Genomic DNA, 25,223 nt, shown 5'->3' on the forward strand with positions numbered 1-25,223 from the left:
ATATCCCTAGGAGAGAAGACTTGACAGATAACCCCAACAACAAAATTCTTGAACACTATCCAGTTGATGGGAGTCTGTTCAGGGCTAATTTACATAATTTGACATAACTACAGTTATAAACGCTTCCAAAAAGCCTTGGAAGCAAAAATGTCACTGAAACCTACATTTTATTAGGTCTCATTGCATTTGGCAGCTGTATAAAGCTGTGGAGCATGGAAATTTGCTCAGACGGATCCTGATTATACAAACATAGCACAAGCTTTGAATGCTCAATACAATTTTGTCCTGTACAGAAAAGCTACCACAAAGTGTCCTAAGGCCTCTATCTAGTCAACCCCCACAAAATACAACGAAAACTTCTGAGGTACTGGTGGTGGTTCCTTCCCTGTTAACGCCTGACAAACTGCTATTCTGTCCAAAGGATAGCATTTCCTGAAAGAATAGCATGGATTTCCTGAACATGTGACTTGAGCTTCCTACAACTAAAGGTAACTATATAACAGAAAACAAAACAAAACAAAAACAAAACAAAACAAAACAAAAAACCACTGAAGTAAATCATGTTTTATTTTAATCAAGTTATATATATGTTTGTATATATACACGGAGTTCTAGTCATACAAAGATGTAAATGAAGTTGGACAATAATTCTGCAATACATCTACAGACTCAAGGAGAATAGGTGAGGATGACACCAATTTTCTACTTTTGTCGTAAGGATTTTTATCATCTTTACATTCAAACAACGCAAGTGAGAAGGAAGAAAGCTATCTGAAAAATGCACTTTTCAAAAACCTGTGCAGTCTTCTGTCAGCTTTCTGAAGTCCACTGCCCCATTATAGATTATAGACTATCATGGTCCTTCAGAATACAGAGTATGTTTTGCAGAGGAATGAGAAAGTGTCTTCATTCAAATATTAAGATACAAGATACATGTTTGGTAAGTAGGGCAAATTTATTTATTTATTTATTTTTAATCAGGGAAATCTAGCTGAGTTGGTTTACCCTACTCTGGCTTGTAAGTCTTGTCATTTTCCCATTTCCTTTTCCTTACCTATAGCATCATTCTTAATAGAATATCTGTCTGACCTAGGAATCTATAGAAGTCAAAGCATCCTTGCAGTCAAAAGAATTTATAGCACCTATAAAGCTATAGCCATTTCATAGAATCATTAAGGTTGGAAAAGCCCTTCAGGATCATCTGGTCCCACTATCAACATACTACCACTGCCACCCACTAAACCATGCCCCTATGCACCAGGTCCAAACTTACCTACATCTGAATACTTCAAAAACTTCAAGACTACGTAAGCATCAATCCTTACAGTCCTGCTAATTTTCAGTAGTCCTGCTGACTGCATAATACGGAAAAGAAATTCCAGAGCTTTCAAACATAATAAAAAAGATCTTTCTCAGATAGACAGCTTCCAGTTCATTCACAGAAACTCATGCCTTACCCACACACTAAATGAGAACATTCAAACAGAGTTCATTGGTTGATGTTGGAAAGCCCTGATTAGCTTTAGACTCTCATTAGTTTTTCTCTAGCTTACAGCATGCACAAGAGGCTATGTACTGTGCTGTATGATGAGAAATAACGACATTTTGATTGCACTGGATATTAATAAAATCCTATTTGAACATAAAACTTTTAATTATTTCATTTGTCTCTTAATTTATCATAAGGAAACAACTAATTAGCTTTCACTTCTCCTGAGCATTTTTTTTTTAAATAGAAGCCTTAAGTAAAATCTATAGGGTTTAGTCTAGCAGCGCCGTACCTTCTGTGGGAGATTGTTTTCTGTCACTCTATTCCATATTAGAAATACAATCCTAAAGTAGTCAAATACAATTTCAGAAGTGTTTGTTTTTTGTTTTTTGTTTTTTTAATTACTTAAATTATTGCATTCTATTGCTGCAACCCCAAATGAGCTCTAACGTAGTAAGTATGACAAAATGGCAGCAATATCCTGGAGTAGAAATCATTAATTGTCACCAAAGGGTTGGGTTGTCTACTGAAGGATTGGTTACTGCTATTCAGCAATAGTTGGACAGTAATAAAAAGTTACCAAAAGGCTATTTAAAGAAATACATTGATATATTAATTCTACATTTTAGAAATGATACAAAAAATCAGGTGCAGAGGTGGCATCTATTATGAAACAACCACACTGCATGACAAGATCATTGTTAAAATTTGATAGAAGACTTAATTAAAATTCTGCCCTTAAAGAACTGAAAGTGAAAGCTGGAATGTCCTTCCCAATTAGGTAGTTGAAGTCTGCTGCTTTAGAGCTCCCATTTAAAGACAAAGATCTGGATTACAGTCAAGTATAAATACAAATTATGTTAATAGTATGCTTTACTGATCACTGTCTGAATGGTCTCTGCACTAAGGAAGAGGTTAAACTGCAATACCAATGTCTTAATATACCTTACTAACTAACCTTTGGCTGTTGAAGACAAAGCAAAAAAAGCAAAAACAAAACAACTTACTAGTGGCCAGAAAATACAGTTGCAAACCCTTGGTGGATATTATAGAAGAAACTAAACACAGGGATAAAAATCCCCATAAGGCTGAGCCTCAGCTCATGGGCTTATATACCACTAATGTAGGTTTTCAGTAAGAAAGGCTAGCTGCACCGTATTTCACGGAAATGGAGTACACAACTAAGTGTACTTCATATACTCAAAACTGCAGAGGAGCAACTGGGACCATTCAAACTCACACAAACTATTAAATTTTCCCCAGAAGCTAAATCAGGTACTTGTTTAGAATGCATTGTAATCTCATTTTATTTGTCCTAAGATATAGATGTGTCAGTACCTGATATGCTAAATATCTTATTTTTTACCTTTGGAAAAACCTCAAAACCTCATCTTCTTTTGAAAGAAGAAATTTGACTATCTTCAGCTTCTAACCTCTGGAACCTGTTTTGTCTTCAGGATAACCTGTCTCCCTTTGTGGAAATGCTGATATGTTTCTGACTCACCCTGCCACATCCTCTTAGCTAGATTGAGTAGCATGCTCTCTGTAAGCATTATATCATGAAATGTGTTCTAGCCTCAGAACTTCTGTGGCTTTTTTGCAGTTCTCCCTTGTATTTTTAAATCATTTATGAAGTGTGGACACCAAGACTGGATTCAATGTCTTATCAGCATTCTCATCGCTGTGAAATTACTTCTAAGTGTTTACTTGCACTTCTTACATCAGGCCAAAAAAAATGCAGTAACCTTTTTAAGTAAGGAATTGCAAAACTAGCTCATTATGAGGATGTTATCATCCATGAACCAATAACCACTTTTCTGAGCTGCTACTTAAAAAAATAAATAAATAAATAATTCACTTTTCTTGTTCCTAAGTAGGTTAGTTTGCATTTGACTCTACTAAGGATCATTCTGTAACAGTAACTTTGTCTTAGCAGCTTGTTAGTAAATAGTAAATCATCTATTTTGAACTTGTAAGAATATAATAAAAGTTTTATAACCTTCTGAGATAGCTGACATTGGGATCAAATGTAGACATAGCTTACTGGAACTGTGCAAAAAAAAAAAAAAAAAAGGATAAATCTGGTTCTGTCCTGTTATTAAACAACTTACTCACACTTCAGATATAGAAACAGAGCTTTTTTTTGAACCTTCATTGAAATGAGTAAGACTTACCTGAGTAAACTGCCAGTAAAGCTTCATTCTCTTGGCTTTGGCATAATTGCATTCAATGAGCCTGGGCCTGCTGTTCACATCCACCAGGCATCTGTTGTCATCATCGTCAATAGTGGGACTCAGAACACCCACATGGAGCTGCTGATTGCTTGTGTAATAAACATTCTGCAACAGGAAGCACAGACAAGATTTGTGGCCTCTAGGCAGAAGCACTTTATACCAAAAACCAAATGGCAAATATAATTGAGCTGAATAGCAGTAGGCTGACCCCATGGTGGCTTTTAAATTATTTCTGTTTATGCAGGAAGTAACATAACATTTTAAAAGTTGGTCTAAATTAATTGTTACCTACAAGTTGATGTTTGCTGATTAACAGAAATCAGTCCCCTACTCAGTCTGGTTCAGTCTGAGCACCCTTCTGGGCAGAAGCAAAACAATGGCTCTGGTTGGAGGAACTCCCTTATTCTGTCTACTGGCAAAACTGTACAGAAATAAGAGTCAAATATAATTATGCTTAACAGAGATAATTAGCAGGTTGTCACTTACCTTTAGAGAGCTCACCCTACCTGCTAACATCACTTTTCGGTGTGGAACAATTTAGAAAAAGAGATCTGAAATCTTGCATCCTTGCCTGCTATCAGGACTGGCCAATAACCAGTTCATAATCAGCATGTAAAACTAAGCTCCAGCTGAAGAAAACTGTGATGGCTAGTCTGTCTCTTTCAGGATGCTGCTTTGCTTATCCAATAATATGACTATTACTCTATTATTATGGATATTCTGTATATTATAGAATCTCATCCAATGATATCACATCTTATTTCAGAATTGAACTCATAATGTACAACCTGATGATTTCACTACAATGTTTTATCTAATGGCAGTCTTACTTTAAAAACACATACCCTATACGAGTGTTGCTTCAACTGCTAATGAACAGTGAGCTACTGGTTTGGTTTGCTCACGGCCAGACAACTTTTCTGAAAAACCTATGGACAGTCCCTGGCTCCTTTACCCAAGCCCCAGAAAAAGAGTCCCCGTGGTAACATCTTATAATGCACTCGTTAAGTATGCACATGCAACAGTTTATTGATCATCTTTTAAAGTGACCTGCAGGCAAAATAATGTCTTACATGTTAAAACCAGGTTTACGTTTTATCATCTTCTACGTAACCCTATAAGAAGAAGTTTGTACTTGTGATATTTAAATAAGTTACTATAAAGATGAATGTATGAGTACCCACAGCAGTAGTTTCTTCAAGAGGATGTTTTTAACAAGTATCAATAAATATGCTAGCTGTTCTGCAGTATACTTTAGCACATAATGGACAACTAGAAGCACTTTTGTTTAAAACACTTCAGAAAATAGAGGCAAAACACATTTTTCCAGCATATCTCCTCTACAGTATTGTGACATCACCATCAACTAACACAACATAGGATTGAAATTTTGCAGGAATTTAGGAAAATAATTCTTGAACAATCACTCCAGTACTTTCTTGGAAGCCCAAATTTTGACTCAGACCTTGAATCTTTGTTTCTGCTAAAACAACAAATGTGTCAGTAGTCTTTATTCAAGTGACTGGAAACTCATAGCCAAAAATGTACTTAGTTCCGCTGAAGTTAAGACACTGGCTAGCTGCTGATGTAGAGCATTCATACAAGTTCCTTTATACTTTCACTGAAGAAGAGACTCAGTCTCAGCAAAACACAGCCACACATTTTCACACCAGCAGCACACACACATTCCCTGAAGAGCTGCTGAATTTCCACAGAAAGAACCCTGTTTGGATACTGGTACCAAAGTGGATGATATAAAAAAAAAAAAAAAAAAAAAAAAAGAAACAAAAAAACAAAAACAACCTCCCTTTTTCTGTAAGAAAATGAGCCTTCTTACATTTCATTAGTCTGCTCTAGCCCACAGCACTTCACCATCTGTGTGTTTTTTTTTTTTTCGCTGCAATATTATTAATATACTGCTGTGTCTCCTGGGCAACGGGAAAAGAACACCTTTGTTCGGGAAGTCAGTTAGGTTGGAGAAAAGGCACTTGCCTCTTGAAAAGGTGAAATTGCAAGGATTCAATATTACAGTCAGAATCTCACAGGATTTGTGACTAGCAAAGTGTCAGTCAACGTACAGCTTGAGCCTTAGGCATGTCTGCAACTACAGTCTTGCCAGGTGCTTCTCAAGGGTGGATGAGCGCAGTTTGCACGCTGACAGGCTGGCTCTGGAGGCTGACACTTGCCACCTGTGTTCCCTGCCCATTCTACAGGTCCAGCTGCATTCAGTGTCCCCAAGAAATTTCCTCTGGACACCAGGGGCAGGCAGCTAATCTGCTGCAAAGTAACGCAAAATGATCTGTTAAAAACAAAAATCTGGTGTTACTAATCTAAAGGTCCACAGCAAGCAAGCTTGCAATACCTGCATCTGAAGAAAAGCAATTGCCTTGCCTTCAAAGCTTGACATACATCTCTACCACAAAGTTTTTGTTTTTTATGCTTTTAAAGAACAGCTTCATGACTGATCACATTCATAACTAATCTTCCCCTGGCAAGTTTGAATTGGTGCACGTTTTTGTTTGTTTGTCTGTGTTTTTAAACTGTTTATAACTTTTTTTTTTCTGAGAAACTTTGCTTGCAGATTTCCTTGTGCCTTAAATACTGCATCTTCCAATTAACAGAACAATTATTTCTTAACTAATTTTCTTGAATTTATTTTCCTAGATGTGTTCTATTTAAGGTCACTACTTAATTTCCCGTTTCTATTACCTGCTAATCTCTCTGATTATTCACATTAAGATGAAATATAAAACAAACTGTGATTGTTATCTCATTAATAGTACTAGTAGAATGTTTCTCAAGATCTTTCTAAGATGAAAGAGTGAGGTTTAGTCGCAACATACTTGTTATCTGTTCTAAACAGCTTTTTCTGTTAAAAAAAAAAAAAAAAGAAAAGAAAAAGGACAGCTATTTACTCTAAAAAGACAGCTGAAAGATGAACACACAAATGAGTGGTAGTTAACAGCTGCATAGCCTAGGATTCTCAAGAAATCTTCATAATGACTGTGAAATATTAGAGAAAATTTGCTGTCCAAAATATTTTTCCCACTTCCATTTCAGGCAAACTGACTGCTCTACATTTTTTTTTTCTATTTACTATTCTAAGTCTCACTTTTTCTGAAAACAGAATTTTCTTGAATATCAGGAAAATTCATAGTACAATATTGTAATGAAAATAAAATAGCTGCATACACAGCTATGACTCAGACCAACTCCAGAATAAAGGAGAAGCAACACCGCCCTTCATTTACCACTGGACCAAGCCTAGCCTTGCTCATTTTTGGGGAATTCAATGACTCCCTCCCTTTTGATGCAATCTCATGTATCAAGTCAGCATGGAAGGGGAAAAGGAGAGTTCACGCCAGGAGTCACAGGCTTCCCTAATTCTTAATTATTATGTTCGGAGTAAAGGGTGCTTTTGCCTTTCTATTCCACTTAATCACCTCCTAGACAAACTCTGCTTTCAGCTGTAATCTTGAAATTTCACTTGTATAGCCAGCCACCTAACTGCCAAAAAATTCACCCTCTGCTAAGTTACTGCTCACTGGGAAACACAAGTGCACATCCATGCTAGTGCCAGAAGCATAAAGTAGGCATAGCAAAAAGAGATCTGCATAAGAAGGCTCAAAATCAGAAAAAAAAAATAGTTTGTGATTTACAAAAGTTATAGCTGAGATAATGCATACTGAATCTAGCATATGCATCTAGCAGATACATACGTCTTCCCTGGTGTTGGAGCTCATCTGGGTAGATTTGGCTACTTTTGTTTATACTGGGGGTACCATATGAAGCACACATCCCCAGTTCATACTGTAGTTGCCTCATGAAGGCAGTGAGGCTCAGCTGAGCCAGACGGAGCAGGCTAAAAGCTTGGGACAGACCTCAATGGTACAGATCAGTCAGTCAGTCAGGACTTTGCAAACTGGCAGTTGTTGCTGTCCTTTCTAGAAAAAGGCCAGCTGGATTTCCATTGCAGATTTCCTCTAGAGCTAGAACAATAATTTTTGTGGGATACTCACATCATAGGTGCTTTGATGTAGTGCCGCCATACAGAACACCTCCTAAAACTGCCATGCAAGCAATGAAGGCTCATTCAGCAAACTTTTTTGCACAGTAAAAATACTTCAAATACCTATACAATATAAAATTTGCACAAAACCAAACAAAAACCAACATGATGTCTTTGAATACAAGGAAGGTATTCTTTCCTTATTTGGACACAAATACATCGTTTTGGCCTCACAACGATGTAGAATTTTTGTTCATGAGAATTTTGCCCTACAAGGTCAAATCATTATTCCCACTGCAATTAACACTGAAATTCCACTGACTTTAAGTGCAATGAGATTTTTGGCTCCAGGTTTATTATTAAACTTGTAGAAGCCACCAGAGTTGATAAAGAACTCAGAGCTGCACTGAGTTGCCAGTTGCAGTAAATTATTCATAGGAGCTGGTTTACCATGTAGCAGAAAGTTACAGTAAGATGTTCAACTTAACACAAGATAATTATCTGAAGGATAAATTGCCAACTCCCCACTGGAAGTTTAAAGCAATACACACTAATTTTCAGGCTGAAAGCCATTTGTAATCCTTATGGCAGTGTTCCCAGATGAAATCACTCTGGAGAATGGTACATGACTGTGCATTTATAATGAGCAAACTTAATGCTCACCAACAGCAGTATTTATTTGTTACCCTGCTGTTGGCATAATAACTAAGAGGGGTAAGAAGTCTGATCCACCACTACTTTATTCCATCTTTGAACAATATTTTTTTTTCCAAGTGAGTCCATGAAGTCATTTATTGTCAGGAGTAACATATTGACATACTAGATCCAAAGTCTCACAGCAGATTCATACTTGAGTACAACTGCAGCTAAAAAGCAGCCTGGTGGATTTCAGTAAATCCAGAGTTGGTTAATGTTGCTGCTTGGATATTTATGCTGTTCCTGATTTCTCTTCCAGCAGTTCGTGTTACATAAGCACATCTCAATGAAAGAACCTTGTTACCCTGATAAGAAAACTCTCCTCGGAATCCAAGTTCATTGTGGCTAACACAAATATATCACTAAGATCAAAATAAAGTGTTTTCCCATTTGATATTCAAGTAGAAAGAGCCTTCTTGCGGAAACCCTGCTATAAAAATCAATGAGCAACTGAGGAATAGCATCCAGCAGCAGCTGCTATTTCTATAAGCTAGTAATTTCACATGGAGCAGAATCACATAGATTTTTCTAGACATATCTGGCATGGTACTACAAACATGAAGCTGTTGTGCAAAATTATGCATTGAAACATACTCTTAAACACTTTGTTATGCCCTTGTTACTGAGTGTATATAAAAAACATCCTTGTTTACCTAATTCTACCAACCATCTTAAATGACAGTGACCTTGACACTTTAGTCCAACAATTGTGTATAAATTCCCTGACATACACACACACTAATATATGAGCCACTCTGAGTCTCAGAAAACCGAAGAATTATCCTTGCAGTTGCATACACACTTCATGTGATGTGACAGGAGAGAGGCTGTGCTATCCTCTAGCAACAATCAGCAGCATCACCGCATCTTGTGCTGCCCTAAAAAACTTACTGCTGAAGGAGTACAAACATAAGAGCACAGATTGAGAATTAAAAATAAATAAGTCAGAATTTTTCATCCTTAAGCTATATATTAACACTTAGAAGATGTGTTAATTTTTTGAGGTAGGTTTTAGGCTGGTGCAGCCTGATGTTACAACTTTGAAATAATTATGACCATGTTTTATTCATGTCCATGTTCAGTTCACTCTGAAATTTTCTTACTGATCAACTGACAAACAGCTAGTATACCAAGGGTAGCCACATGCTAAATTAGGTTTAAATTATAAAGTATGTAAGAAGGAAACTACTCACTATTTCACCTCAGTCCTTAGATTCACATCTAATGAGTTAATCCACAAGTGTACTGGTTGTTTGACATATTTGCTCTTCATGTGTGTACACTAATTAACTTCTAAACTCTAAGCAACAACTGATATTTGGTTACAGTAAAGCCAAGGGGCTCAGAAACTTTAAATAATACAATTTGATGCTATAAATACAGGCATAAAGACACAAAAAAAGTTAAGGTATTTTAACATTAGAAGAACATTTTATCTTGGAAGAAGTGCTGTTTAAATGTAGCCCAGCTCTCACATGCTCCCTTGCCTTCTAGCAACCTAGCCCATGAGATACTCCCAAGCAGGTCCTGGAAGAGGTCAAAGTTGGCTCTCCGAAAGTCCAGGGTTGCATTTCTGCATTTAGCCTTACTTCTTCCACCGAGTTCCATCTTGAACTCCACCATTTCATGGTTGCTGCATCCCCAACTGCCCTTGACCTTCACATCCCTAACAAGCCCATCCCTGTTGGTAAGGACAAGGTCCAGGAGCACCCCCCTCCTCATCAGCTCCTCCACCACCTGCATCAGAAAATTATCTTCAACACATTGTAGGAACTGTTTGGACTGTGTGTGCCAGGCTGAGTTGCTTACCCAACAGATGTCCAGAAAATTGAAATCTCCCATGAGAACCAGCACCCGTGATCATGAGGCTACTACCAGCTGCTTGTAGAAGGCCTCATCAACCTCCTCCTCTTCCTCCTCCTGAGCTGGTGACCTGTAGTATACCTCCACAACAGAGTCCCCTATACCAGCCCACCCCTTAATTCTCACCCGCAAGCTCTCCACTTGTCCATCACCCTCCCCCAGCTGGAGCTGGGTACCCTCTAATTGCTCCCTCACATAAAGGGCAACCCCATCCCCTCGCTTCCCTAGCCTGTCTTTCCTAACAAGGATGTAGTCCTCCCTGACAGCATTCAGTCACGCGAGCTGTCCCACCACATCTCTGTGATTGCAACGAGATCGTGGCCCTGTGACCAAACACAGATCTCGAGCTCACCCTGTTTATTTCCCATGCTCCATGCATTGGTATACAGGCACATGAGGGAAGCAGCAGGCGCAGTTACCCCTGGAGGGATGCAAGAAGAAAGATCTGGATGATGGATCAGGATCATCACCTTCTCCGAGGAGCCCTCAGATGATCCTATGGGACAGCTCAGAGGTTTTTCCCTACTATCTTCAATGGTGAACGCAGCGACAACTTCACCCAGCCCTTCTGTCACTTTTAGCTCCCCTCCCTTTCCCTGTCAAACCTAGTTTAAAGCCCTGGTGATCAGCCCAGAGAGCTTGCTCCCCAACACACTTGTGCCCTACTTATGGAGTTGAAGTTGGTCAGCAGCCCACATACCCAGCTTCTCAAAGGGCTGCCCAAGATCGAAACACCCAAATCCTTGGTCCAGACACCATCCGCTCAGCCAGTCATTCACCTGTCCCGTTCTCCTTCTTTCTGGGTCCCGGTCACCCAGAGGGAGGACAGAGGAGAACACTACCTGTGCCCCTGATCCCTTCAACAACCTTCCCAGGGATGCAAAGTCCTTTTTAATATTCCTCATTTTTCTAGTTGCAGCTTCCCAGGATCCAACCTGAATGACAACAAGAGGATAGTAGTCCTCCGGTTTAATGAGCTGTGGCAGAGCCTTCCTTATGTCTCTGACACATGCCCCAGGAAGACAGCACACCTCTCTGGATAGGTTATCTGGGTGACAAACGGGAGCCTCAGTGCCCCTCAGCAAGGAGTCTCTGATCACTAAGACTCTCCATTCTTTTTTTGTGGCACTGGTTGTGATGCAGTGCTCTGCCTGGCCCCGATCTGTATGCTTAGTACTTCCTCCAATCTTGACACGTTTTGCAGGTTTGCTTCCTGGGTTCAGACTACTGTCCAGACCCTCAACCTCATCCTTTTCCCGCCTGAGAAGGGAGTTGCCTACAGTGATTACCCTTCTGTCTTTCTTGGTGGAGGCAGTCTTGAGGCATGATGTTTTCACGGTCAGTAACATTATTTTTAATAAACTACACTATAGTAAATGAAATCTCTGACAGTTTCGGTAACCATGCATTTAGTATTTAAAAGCACCAGAGTTGCTTTTTCATAATATGAATACAATTACAGACACCACATGTCTATGCTGTGATTTCTTTTTTTTTTTTTTTTTTTAAACTGAATCATGACTTAACAGCCAAGCTTACAACATGTTAATGGAGGATGAGTTGGTTCAAATGCTCATGGTGCAGACACAAGTGATAACAACCAAAGGAAAACAGAGACCACCTTGCATCATTTTGCACTGGTCATTTCTGTCATTGACAGGTGAGTTTTTCTCTTTTTATAAAAGTCAGGCTTTTATTTACATTTCACTCTGAGTTTGTGTTTAATTGGTTTAACAGATGAGGACCTTTTGCATGGTTATTCAGTGGATGGGGTAAGAGAAATAGGTTGGACTTTGCAACTTTTGATCCCTTGGAGAAAAAAAGGAAAGTTACTCTTGTGTTCCCACCCTGGGGCATGTGGTAGTATTTCCCCCTTTTGAACCAAGTTAAGCCCATTAAACTGAAGAAAAGAATTTCTGATGTTTTAAGTGGACAGCATCAAAATCCTGAAATAAACTAGCCTACAGAAAGTAAAAACTTTCCTTAGCTGTAGAAGATGTATTTCAAGTAACAAAGGCTATCACTTCAACTGATTTGTTTCTATGTTGTTGGTCACTGTGTAGAGACTGACAGAAGCTCATGGAATTTTATCTAACCCAGCTATGTTCTAAAAACGAAATTTCTTTCCTGAAACATTTTTAAACCTTCCAAAGTTAAATGGAGAAATACATGTAGCTTAACTCAGGTACATCTGATTCTTGAAAAATGACACTTTCCTGACACCAAATATCTCTAAGTAGTGGCTCCTCTGTTTGAAGGGTGACAGTAAATAATATCAGACAGAAAGAAGGCAGCATCTAGAATTTATATGAAGAGTGTGTATGACCTCATGCAAAAATTGTAGCATCAGTCCTGTCTGTGTTCATGAATAAATTTCAAAGTTCACAAAGTTCTGCAAAGTTCTGCAAACATGTCTCACACCAGAATACGGTGCTCACACGCTAGACATTGCTCCTTTCTTACATTTTCACCATTTAATGTACTTGCAGTGCTAATTATATTTTTTAAAGGAAAGGTAGAAATTGGGAGGTGGACATTAGCATACATAAAGATTTCTTACCATGAGTGCTTAACAGTTATTATGAAGACTTTCCAGAGTAGGAACAACTAAATAAATAATGCTGTTTAAAAGGCAGAAAATTGGCTTCATGTCACACGGGACATTAATGTAAATTCAACTGTCCTAGCTGTGTGGGAAGGCTTACAGTGATTTGCCTAGTGAGTTTTGACTCTCCTGTGACTAAGAACACTGCCAACTCTGTATTGGGCCCCTTTCACAAATCATGCTGTAAACCTTGGCAAGAAATGAAACAGTAAATATTACAATACATGGAGGTGCATTGCTTGATTGTTCAAACGGTAAGATACCTCTCCCACTGCTTTCATTCATGAGGGCTTGCTTTCTGGGGCTTTCAGTTCTACTGTGAAGGCTCACATATAGACTTGGGCCTTACAGGTCTCCACAGGCCAAGTAGAAGAGACTCGTTTTTTCTGAGCAACTGCTTCTCATGTGGATGAGGCAGCAAAGTAAACCCAACAACTCTAAATCCATGTTGTTTGAATGACCTTCAAGTACAATAGAGAAACCTCCAGCGAATAGCTAAAAGAGCTGTGCTAAGCTTCAGGCTGCTAAGGTATGACTAGGCTATGAGGATAAGCCATCGTCATCACAAAAGGTAGATTATGTCACAGATTTTCCCTTGCATTTTCTGCCTGTTTTAGGAGCCTGCATTTTATCTAAAGTAGATTATCCTGTAAAGGTATCTGCAGGATACAGACATAAAGAAAACTCATTCTGTTGTGCTATTTAGACTAATAATAACACTAGGCACATCAGTCCCCCATAATCAAAAGTCAGTAGATATTCACAATAATACAGTTATTTCAGGACTCAATTAAAAGTCAATTAATTTTACAACATCATTTTGATTGTTCTGAATCAACAACAGTTACTTCTTTTAACAACTTCCTGATTTGCATATGAATAAAAACACTAAGATGATTACATTTGCCTATTGTGCAATACACTGTTTAGTGATTTGTATTATTTTGCACAGCTGATTCTTCCCAGAGCTCAAACACGTGTCAGTTCATGGGCACTCTAGGACCAGAGTGTTCTCCTTCCCAGGGGACAATGGTCCACACTCGTGACAGAAGGAATTGCCGTGCTTAGACATAGTGAAGGGGAGACACAATGCCACAATCCTTACCCATGCACCCACTCCAGACCATCAGGAAGAAGGGGAGCTACCCTCCTAATTCCCAGATACCTGGCTACAATGCCCACGCAGGCCGTGCAGAAGCTAATCAAAGAGACAATTCAATACTTGCATCCTCTCCACAGCTAGCAGAAAACTAGTCTAAGTCATGGAACCAGCAACTTGTCTTGGGTAACCAATGTAACAGGTGACAGTAGGTTGTGGGGTTTGCAATCTCCTTCTGTAGGTTTTGGAAACCTCCCCTTTCTGTGGTAAACAGGTGCTGGCCTTTTTGAGGCTATTGGATTTCTCAGCAGAAGGGAGAGTCCTGCTACACTGAATTTATGCTTAGAGTGAGATAACTACATGGAAGAAGCTATTTCGCTAAGTAGGTTTCCCTCTATTGTACATACTATGTTGGTCTGCGCCTAAGTTACCTAAGTAACTCATGAATTAAATATAGCAAAAACATGAAAGAGCATTTGCAGAGCTAAATTTAACTAAGCTACACGAATTTTACCTATTTTTTCCTTAAAAACAAGCCCAGAGTGGAGTAAAATATCTGCCGTTAAAGATAACAAAAAACGTTTCTATAAATACATCAACACAAAAAGGAGGACTAAGGAGAATCTCCATCCTTTACTGGATGCGGGGGGAAACTTAGTTACAAGAGATGAGGAAAAGGCGGAGGTGCTCAATGCCTTCTTTGCCTCAGTCTTCAGCGGCAATACCGGTTGTTCTCTGGATACTCAGTACCCTGAGCTGGTGGAAGGGGATGGGGAGCAGGATGTGGCCCTCACTATCCATGAAGAACTGGTTGGTGACCTGCTACGGTACTTAGATGTGCACAAGTCGATGGGGCCGGATGGGATCCACCCAAGGGTACTGAGAGAACTGGCAGAGGAGCTGGCCAAGCCACTATCCATCATTTATCAGCAGTCCTGGCTATCGGGGGAGGTCCCAGTTGACTGGCAGCTAGCAAATGTGACGCCCATCTACAAGAAGGGCCGGAGGGCAGACCCGGGAAACTACAGGCCTGTCAGTTTGACCTCAGTGCCAGGAAAGCTCATGGAGCAGATCCTCCTGAGAGTCATCACGCAGCACTTGCAGGGCAAGCAGGCAATCAGACCCAGTCAGCATGGGTTTATGAAAGGCAGGTCCTGCTTGACGAACCTGATCTCCTTCTATGACAAAGTGACGCGCTGGGTGGATGAGGGAAAGGCTGTGGATGTGGTCTACCTTGACTTCAGCAAGGCTTTTGACACCGTCTCCCACAGCATTCTCCTCAAGAAACTGGCTGCTCTTGGCTTGGACTGGCGCACACTTCGTTGGGTTAGAAACTGGCTGGATAGCCGGGCCCAAAGAGTCCTGGTGAATGGAGCCAAGTCCAGTTGGAGGCCAGTCACTAGTGGCGTCCCCCAGGGCTCGGTGCTGGGGCCGGTCCTCTTTAATATCTTCATCGATGATCTGGACGAGGGCATTGAGTGCACCCTCAGTAAGTTCGCAGATGACACCAAGCTATGCGCATGTGTCGATCTGCTTGAGGGTAGGAAAGCTCTGCAGGAGGATCTGGATAGGCTGCAGCGATGGGCTGAGGTCAACTACATGAAGTTCAACAAGGCCAAGTGCCGGGTCCTGCACCTGGGGCGCAATAACCCCAAGCAGAGCTATAGGCTGGGAGAGGAATGGTTGGAGAGCTGCCAGGCAGAGAAGGACCTGGGAGTGATGGTGGATAGTCAGCTGAATATGAGCCAGCAGTGTGCTCAGGTGGCCAAGAAGGCCAATGGCATCCTGGCTTGTATCAGGAACAGCGTGACCAGCAGGGCTAGGGAGGTGATCGTCCCCCTGTACTCAGCTCTGGTGAGGCCGCACCTCGAGTACTGTGTTCAGTTTTGGGCCCCTCGCTACAAGAAGGACACCGAGGTGCTTGAGCGGGTGCAGAGAAGGGCGACGAAGCTGGTGAGGGGTCTGGAGAACAAGTCCTATGAGGAGCGGCTGAGGGAGCTGGGCTTGTTCAGCCTGGAGAAGAGGAGGCTCAGGGGTGACCTTATCGCTCTTTTTAGGTACCTCAAGGGAGGCTGTAGCGAGGTGGGGGTTGGCCTGTTCTCCCACGTGCCTGGTGACAGGACGAGGGGGAATGGGCTTAAGTTGAGCCAGGAGAGTTTTAGGTTAGATGTTAGGAAGAACTTCTTCACTGAAAGGGTTGTGAGGCACTGGAACAGGCTGCCCAGGGAAGTGGTGGAGTCACCATCCCTGGAAGTCTTCAAACAACGTTTAGATGTAGAGCTTAGGGATATGGTTTAGTGGGGACTGCTAGCGTTAGGTCAGAGGTTGGACTCGATGATCTTGAGGTCTCTTCCAACCTAGAAATTCTGTGATTCTGTGATTCTGTGATCAGTAAACAAACTGCTTGTCCAGATCCTTCCTTGGTATGCATCTGGAGAACAGAACTACAATTTCCTTTCCATTTTGAATTTAAAAGTTTTTTTCCTCCTGCATGCTCCTTTCAAAAAACACTGTTGTCATCGTCATAAGCAGAATCACAGGGGAACAATTTGTCAGAGAAACTACAGCACAACTCACTCTATGATTTATATGTCACATTCACAGAGGGGAAGCAATTTGGCAAGTTACAAATTACACTACTAGCTTCTTGGAAATTCCAGATGAAATCTCAGGGTCTGCTTCAAGCCAGCATAACCCTTTCCTTCTGAACTAAACCATGCTAGTCCTAAAATCAGGTACCAGAAAATTTTAATTTAAAAACGAAGAATTTGGGAGATAATTGGGAGAGCTGAGATGACAGGCTACATCCTCATCTGAGATACTGAATCAGACTAACATATCTAATACAGCATTGAGCACAGTCTGACCTGTTATGATCTGTATGTAGAGTTTTATTGTAATTCTGTGCTTCATCGAAGAGAAGAAAAATGTTTTGAAGCTAGGGCAGAAAAACGATCTGAGCCCATGTAGACTCTGTTTTGGCATCAAAGGGAAATGCAAGGTATGTTCCCATAACTGAACCAGCTTTCCAGCTTTTATTTTACAAACCTGGGTAAGTTTTTGCATTTTGTAAGATTAAAACTTCATGCATGCAGAACTGCTCCTAAACACCCTTTACATATATATTCATGTAGGTTTTTCACTTGGTTGTTCTACCTTTAGACAAGAAGAGGTCAAACTGACATCTGTCTCTAAGCACTTCTCTTAAATCTTTCTGTCTTTTCAATGCGCGTTTTTCTAAGGGATTCAGAGAATCACAGAATCATCTAGGTTGGAAGAGACCTCCAAAATCACCCAGTCCAACCTCTGACCTAACACTAACAAGCCCTCCACTAAACCATATCCCTAAGCTCTACATCTTAACATCTTTTAAAGACCTCCAGGGATGGTGACTCCACCACTTCCTTGGGCAGCCCGTTCCAATGCCTCACAACCCTCTCAGTAAAGAAGTTCTTCCTAATATCCATCCTAAAACTCCCCTGGCTCAACTTAAGCCCATTCCCCCTCGTCCTGTCACCAGGCACCTGGGAGAATAGACCAACCCCCACCTCACTACAGCCTCCTTTAAGGTACCTGTAGAGAGCAATAAGGTCGCCCCTGAGCCTCCTCTTCTCCAGGCTGAACAAGCCCAGCTCCCTCAGCTGCTCCTCGTAGGACTTGTTCTCCAGGCCCCTCACCAGCTTCATCGCCCTTCTCTGGACTCGCTCGAGCACCTCGATGTCCTTCTTGTAGCAAGGGGCCCAAAACTGAACACAGTACTCGAGGTGCGGCCTCACCAGAGCCAAGTACAGGGGGACAATCACTTTCCTAGCCCTGCTGGCCACACTGCTTCTTATACAAGCCAGGATGCTGTTGGCCTTCTTGGCCACCTGAGCACACTGCCGGCTCATATTCAGCTGACTATCAACCAATACTCCCAGGTCCTTGGCCATTTCTTTGATGACTTCCATCCATCTTCACTTGTAATACAAAATGTTACCTTTTCAGGGGAGACTGGTCTTTATTTACATTTTTTGATACTTTCTTCACTCAACAATCAACTTAATGCTAATGAACTCACACTTCCTTGGATTTCAATATCTCGAAATAAGTGTATGAAATGTGTTATCTCTTAATAAAACTATTACTGTCTACACATTCTCTACAGTACATGGCTCACCACACTCAGTTTCCTGGTTGTATAAAGTATCTCACTTCTCTAAAGCTGCTCTGCATTTAAAGCCTGATCCACATTTCATAGGTATTAGCTCAGTAGCCTTTCCTTAGGCATGGACTGCAATCCTCAGGCCAGCCTTACTTTGATTAAAGCTTTAGTCATTGTCACTGAGCCTAAAGACTCAGCGTTTGTCCTTCACTATGAGTGTGGAAGCTTCATCCCAAATAGCTGCTACTGATTTGGAATGAAGATGAAACACTTCTATGGGTTACTTCACTTGGCTAAAGTTCACAGGATCATAGAACAGTTTTGGTTGGAAGGGACCTTAAAGACCATCTAATTCCAACCCCTCTGCCATGGGTTGGGACACCTACCGCCAGAGCACATTGCTCAAAGCCCCATCCAACCTGGCCTTCAACACTGCCAGGGGTGGGGCATCCACAGCTTCTCTGGGCAACCTGTTCCAGTGCTTCACCACCCTGGTAGGAAAGAATTTCTTCCTTATATCTAATGGTAAATCTCCCCATTTTTAGTTTAAAGCCATTAACCCTTGTCCTATCACTACACTACCTGACAAAGAGTCCCTCTCCAGCTTTTCTGTAGGCCCCCTTAAGTACTGGAAGGCCACTGTAAGGTGTCCCTAGAGCCTTCTCTTCTCATGAGTTAACTCATTTCCTCATTAACTCAAAAAGTTAACTAATTTCCTTAAGATGTACCTTAGCAGGTGTCAGAAATATCAGTGTCTTTTATATCCATCTCAGTTCCTGGGGAACTTTTAGCCTTTTGGGGAAGTCATGGTTACCTGAGACCATGGACCAAGTGTTTTTCCTGATGGGAACTTTCCAAACCTACATTTCGAAGCCAGAAATGGGCATTCTGTAGCAAACAGTTAAACCATAATTATTCAGTATGCCTCCTACTGAAAGTGGGAAATTAGGTACTTCATAATATTAACTATGTGTGTCACACATCTGGCAGAATAACATTTACCTCACTTGACAATTCACACTTAAGTTTGCCTAGAGTGCTCAGGAAGGTCCCAATTCTCACAATGCATCATTATGCAAACACTTACAATTACTCCCGTGACTTACAATATTGAATTTAAAAAATTAGTCTAGGAAAAAAGCAATCTGATTACTTCAGAAATTCCTAAAACCACCAAATTCATAGTGACAAAAGAGAGTATAAGTTTGATGGTTATATCAGTTCAGTATGTGAGAGGACTTAATGTCATGACTACACTGGAAACAAGTAAATAAGAACATGATTAGTCAATCATTTTCATAATTCTACCCAGCAACACTAAGTAATTATATGATGTTTATGGAGCATTGACATAATAGAATATGCTGAAGTCAGTTGTACCCATTGTATGATCATATCCTGAGAATTCGTTGCAGGCACAGTATGAAAAAGGGAACCTTTTTATTACATTCTGCTACATTAATGCAATGGTATCTGTAAATTTCTATTTGAACAGCATGTGATGTTCTCCCTTGAATAAATTAAATATTTGAGGATTTGGTCCTATGGTAATATCAAATAGAGGATCTGATGAACACCCAAAACTGATCTGAAATTCACAACTCTGATTTATCATCCTAGGCATGTTCTCTCTTTCCTACTGAGTTCTGTCCCTGCCCTTCTAGTCACAGAGTTCTATTCTGAAAAGAAAGCAGCACAATCAATAGAAGTTCCAGGTTTAATGTGGTAACCTATGTCACTTCTTCTGAGGTTTTAAGAACCTTAAATGACATGTTATTGTAACAAATCTGTGTTGTTAAGTTGTACTGCTATTTTTTCCTTCCAAAATTGATGCCATCAGCAAGTGAGTCATTTTGACCTCAACATTTTAAGGCTAATTTCAGAATTTGAAAGGACTAAAAATATAAGATGAAAGGAATATGCATGCTGAACAAATCACTACGTCTTTAGCATAGCAAGAGAAACAAAGCAAATGTTCGCAATCAGTGCAAAACAAATACAAAGTTAAGACTGTAGTAACATCTGAATGCTTTAAATGCATTCATCGGTTTTGTTGCTTGATTGCTATAAGCCTTTATGGACAGCCAGCTGAGCAGATATGCTTGGCATAACAGAGTTATCCCCATCTAATTTGTTTAATCAATGTTTAATCTGAATATTTAACTGAAAATTCAGAAACTGAACCAAAATTCAAAGAACCACTAACTGTGATCGCTGCTTATTTGACATGTTAATAGATCTATAGATTTAAGAACCAAAGAAGACGATTAGAGGTTTTTTTTTTACTGTAATCTTCAATATGCTACCGGCTGTATATTTCCATGTACTTACCTCTAAGTCCTGTAACTGGCAATTCATTAAATTACAGTTTTCCATAATGGTATCAGCCTTGATCTGTCAATGCTTATGATAGCTTATCATCTGCTTTTACATGACTATTCACCACATTACTAATTTGTATCTAACTGGCTGTTATTGTTAGCCACTGGTTCTTGAAACAGTGCTAAATTAAAGTCTGTACTTATTAAAGTGTCATACTTCCTTCTTGGAAACGTACTTCTACTCTGTAAATATGACCAGGTTTAGACTGAACTCAGCTCTCGGTAAGGGCTAGTTGGATTGCTGATTTCCAAATAAATTGTCTGACAAACATAGCTCTTTTCTTGGCTTACAAATCAATGCTGATTTTTTATTTTTTTTTTCAGAGTTATTCATGAATATTCAATCATGGTTTTATGTGAAGAAATAATTTCTGATATTTCTTCTGCTTCCTGATTGGACAAAGATGGCTAATGAACAGGAGAAAAATCCCTGGTTCACAGAAAAACACTAGAAACAATCATTCCATAAGCATTTTTGCAAAACACCCTACTCTGCAAATGGTGAACAATACAAGAGAGAAACTAGCTGAAATTGAAGAGCTGATCAGAATGTGAATGAATGCTGTGAAAGTAATATGGCTCATGTAATTACTGAGGGAGTTACATATGCTTTCATGGGGACTGAATTTGGTTCATGAATTCCAAATGAGCCAGTGGATGACTTCAATTAATAGAATGACATAATAGAATTATCAATAAAACTGAAGAAATTTTAAAGTGGAACTTCCATCAACTGTATTAACTACCCTCTCTTAACAGTTAATCACATTCTGTCAAGAATTGGAGAAACAAAAATCTGACCTTCAGAACTTTAAAGTAACGAATGTTAAAATTGACAACCATCTGACAATTACTAAAACATCAATCTCCAAGTGCTCTACATGTGTTATAATAACTATATTGGTTTTATGCTGAATTTATAGCATAAGCAACAATTGGTTCTTAAAACTGCAGATTGAAATGCCGATTTCCAACTAGAAGAGACATCTTTAAAACATGGATAACTCCAGTAATTGCTCCATAATAAGCAGACCTACAATTCTGATCTATTTAAAATTAATGGACTTATAAAATATGAAATACTCAAATTGCATCAGTTTGAGACACTGCAGAAACCCAACATGGCTGTTTTCTTTCTCCAAATGCCATTAATTAAAAACATTTACACTTTAGCAAGCAAAAGACTTATCCTTCTTTTTTGACTGGCCTGTGTATTTTTGAAATTAAAATTAACTGAACTTTGGACATTTTTAAACCTATTCCACCCTGTAGGGAAAATGTTAATAGGAAATTGGAAGTTAATTTCATTTTTAAAAAATATTTCAACTCAGTACTAAAGCAACATATGGAATATCCACATACTGCAGATATGCAGCCTCAGAAGCCTAAGTCTTTGTTAAAAGAAAAAAAAAAAAGCTTGGGCATTTGTGAGGTACTGCTGAAATAATAAAGATTCTGACTTCTTACCTCATGGGTCACACCGTGTCCAAGGCCAGAGACAGCAAGCTCCACTCCAGGGAAGGCAGGATACACCTAGAGCCTGGTATCTTGTGCCCAGCTTGGGGTTATTCTGCAAGGCAGCACTGAGTGCGAGTGCCATGCTGCATAGCACAGCTGGTCTATATGCAGCTGTTGCAGAGACCGCAAGGTGTTTATAACCATGGTTGATGGCATCAAGCAAGTAAATACCACTTCACTGCTGCTGAGCTACCAGCTGTATTCCTTTCTGAAGATACTTTGTCCCTCTGTGGCAGTTCTCCATTGCTTTCAGCAGGTTTAGTACCCACCATGGAGAAACCATGGTGCTCTGTACATAGAGTGCTTATTTGCTAAGAGCCAAAGTGAGATCTCTGACTGGACCAACTTCAGGCTCCTACATCAGGATATTAGCCAACCATTGCAGAAGTCAGCAGCAGCTTCAAAAACACAACAGCCAGTATATTCAGGGGATGTTAGCTCTAAGCTTTTTGATATCAGCTCACTGGGTATATGTAATAAACGATTGTAATCCTATACACCTGAACCAAACCAAGTATGAAAAGCAGTGTTAGCTTTCACCGGCTTAGTGTTCAACATGAAAAGCACAGAATATGAATCCAAAATCCAGTGCCAGATTTATCATCTAGGAGCTCAGCGATATTCCATGTTTTCAAATATTTTGATGCTTTAACTTGTTGAAATTCTCTCAGCCAAAAGTATCCATACAAAAAAAAATAAAAAATAAAAAAAATATATATATATATATGCTACAACACAAGAAAAAAAATTGCTTGAAAATGCATGTACGTTTTTACATCCCAAACAAGAACAGTTTTGATCTCTTGTATAATATCTAGGCTAACAACTATAATCTCTCATAAATTAAAACCATACATGAGAGTTTGAAATGCTCTGATAATTTAAAATCCTTGAGCACTGCACCTGTTCACAACAGTTTGTTCAATGACATTTTCAGTGTGGGTTTTCTAGTATAGATATTTGAGGAAACTGTAAACTAGAGAGGAAAGTTCTTAGAGTGACCACAACAAGTTCAGTAAGTATGATTTGAATTCTATAAAATGCAATGTTTTGACAAGATATTAAACACCTTGAAAACCAATTCCTTTGATATTCTGCTTACCCTCTTTTTCCTGCATCAGCCTCACCCATTTTATAAAATACTAAGTTCTTTCCAGTTAAACTATAGAGACAGTAACTGTATGTCCATCTCCTCCTATATCAATAATGCTAACGTAGGATTTAGTCGTATAGAAAGGCAACAGAATTCAACATAGAAGAGGATAACCCTAGGGCTAAGAAGTACAAAAATTAAAATTATTTGATTTTTGAAACACGCATCATCTATGGCACAGTCCATATTCATTATGTTTGATAAATTAGTAAAATGATGAGACAGGTTTGACTCTGGTCCTATCACTATAAAGACAAGTTTAGTTGGCAAGCTGAAAAACGCGGTCTACAAATCACTCACAGTCTATTTGCTGAGACAACGAACATAGTTATCAGAGCCATACGTGTAGTTTACAAGCTAATAATGCAATACTAGTGATCCTCACCTGCAAATGGACAACTCTCTTCAGTTTAAGAGAATCTCCTCTACATGGAAATAGATACTGCATTTGAATGAGACAGGCAATACAGAAGACTGGGTAATGGGTCACATAATCTGTATCAACAGAAAGCCTCTTGAATCAAACCATTGCTAGCACAAAAATAATTTACTCATGGCAAATGGTTCAAAATTAACAGATTCTCTTTCTGAAACTATGCACTGAAGTGAATGAGAATTTTGCCAGAATCAAACTTAAAACATACAATAGGAAATGCACCTGTTCAATAATCTAAAGAGGCTGCAGCTTTGAAAAAGTCTTCCATGGGTTTAGCTTCTCAGGCACACATCAGAAAAAATGCAAAACACCAAATTTTGCTTCCATTGCTATCAAGGTCACAGTTTCTATTAACTTTACTATGATCAAACCAGGATTTATGCACTGAAAGAAATCAAGAGAAATATAAATAGTCTCAGTAGACTACTCAGCAGGAGTACATTATATAAGATATTAATTGTCAGAGCAATTAGGCCTTTTACATAACATATTTTAAATAAAAATTAGAGTCCATAAATGCTTATAATCATCCTTGCTAGGCAGTTTCACGAAATCTACAAGTCACCTTATCTTCCATTAATTGTATTTTTACTAAGCTGAAAAACCTTAGATTAAAAAACAGCTATTCTAGTTCCACTAACATTTACTGCACAGATACCCTTGTTCCCAGGAAGCACGTCGCATGTGCATGAAGTAGTGTTAGCACCAGCACTTAGATCATTCCACAAGCCTTAGTGAACAAGTTAAAGGAAAATGAGCCTAAGTTTGTGCTCTGTCAAATGCAGTCTCAGGAGGAACACTAAGCACAGATCAAATGCAGGGACATTTGATCTGTAGAGTCTGCAGAGAGAGACTAGAAGAAAAAAGGCTGCACAGCTGTGAGAATCTCAGGTGGCCATGCTACAAAGTACATAGGGCTTAACTCCGTGCCCAGCAGTGTCACCTGTTCGCTGAATCCCAGTCCTCATGTCTGTCCTCCTGAAAGAATCAGGCTGACCTGCTAAGCTGCCACTGTCTTGATGCAGCTGCTTCAGTTTGTATGAATACTGATGTACTCTGGCTGTATGAAGAGAGAAAAAAACCTACTCTCTACTGCACAACGTGACTTTTCACTGCAAAGTATTTGGGCCATGATGTAATTGGATTCTTTGCACAGTTCAGTTTTTGTACAGCACTCTGTATTTCTGCACACATAGTTATTAACAAAATAATTATCATAAACCACATAATTGCTAAATTCAAATCAACATATTAGCAGGTCCTTAAAAAGGAAAGGTACTATACAGTGCAGATGCGAGATCAATTGTCTTGTACACAGATGTTGCATATATCTAACTTTTACCTTGAAGACAAACATAAGCAGCCATCCTTAGGTAGCAAGTGACTGACAGCTGTTAAAGCAGCTGCTCTGGTGCTTTTTCTTTCTTAGAAAAAGCTCCCTGAAAGTGTTTATTGTAGATGTTTCATCTTCAGGGCAGTGATTTTTCAAGTTTGAAGGGTCAATCATTGATCTAAATCAGCAGGCTTTTTTCTCTTCATTATTTCGTGAAACGTGCTAGTATCAGTGGCTGCTAGACGTGGGGCCATCTGGTTCAT

At 39.6% G+C, this 25,223-nt stretch overlaps 1 protein-coding gene across 7 annotated transcripts in view; it reads right to left on the reverse strand.

The window, feature by feature from the left end:
- The window catches only part of GALNT18 (polypeptide N-acetylgalactosaminyltransferase 18), a 345,491-nt gene that overhangs the window by 51,051 nt on the left and 269,217 nt on the right, over nucleotides 1-25,223 (reverse strand). For 6 of the 7 annotated variants that reach the window (XM_082760491.1, XM_082760495.1, XM_082760492.1 and 3 more), the window contains one exon: nucleotides 3,664-3,828. In XM_082760491.1, the coding sequence (XP_082616617.1) occupies nucleotides 3,664-3,828 (165 nt within the window). Of the gene's footprint in view, nucleotides 1-3,488; nucleotides 3,539-3,663; nucleotides 3,829-25,223 lie in introns of all 7 variants that reach the window. The other variant, XM_082760493.1, reaches the window with a different exon arrangement.

Source organism: Aythya marila (genome assembly GCF_965140915.1).
Source record: "Aythya marila genome assembly, chromosome: 5".
Taxonomy (NCBI): Eukaryota; Metazoa; Chordata; class Aves; order Anseriformes; family Anatidae; genus Aythya; species Aythya marila.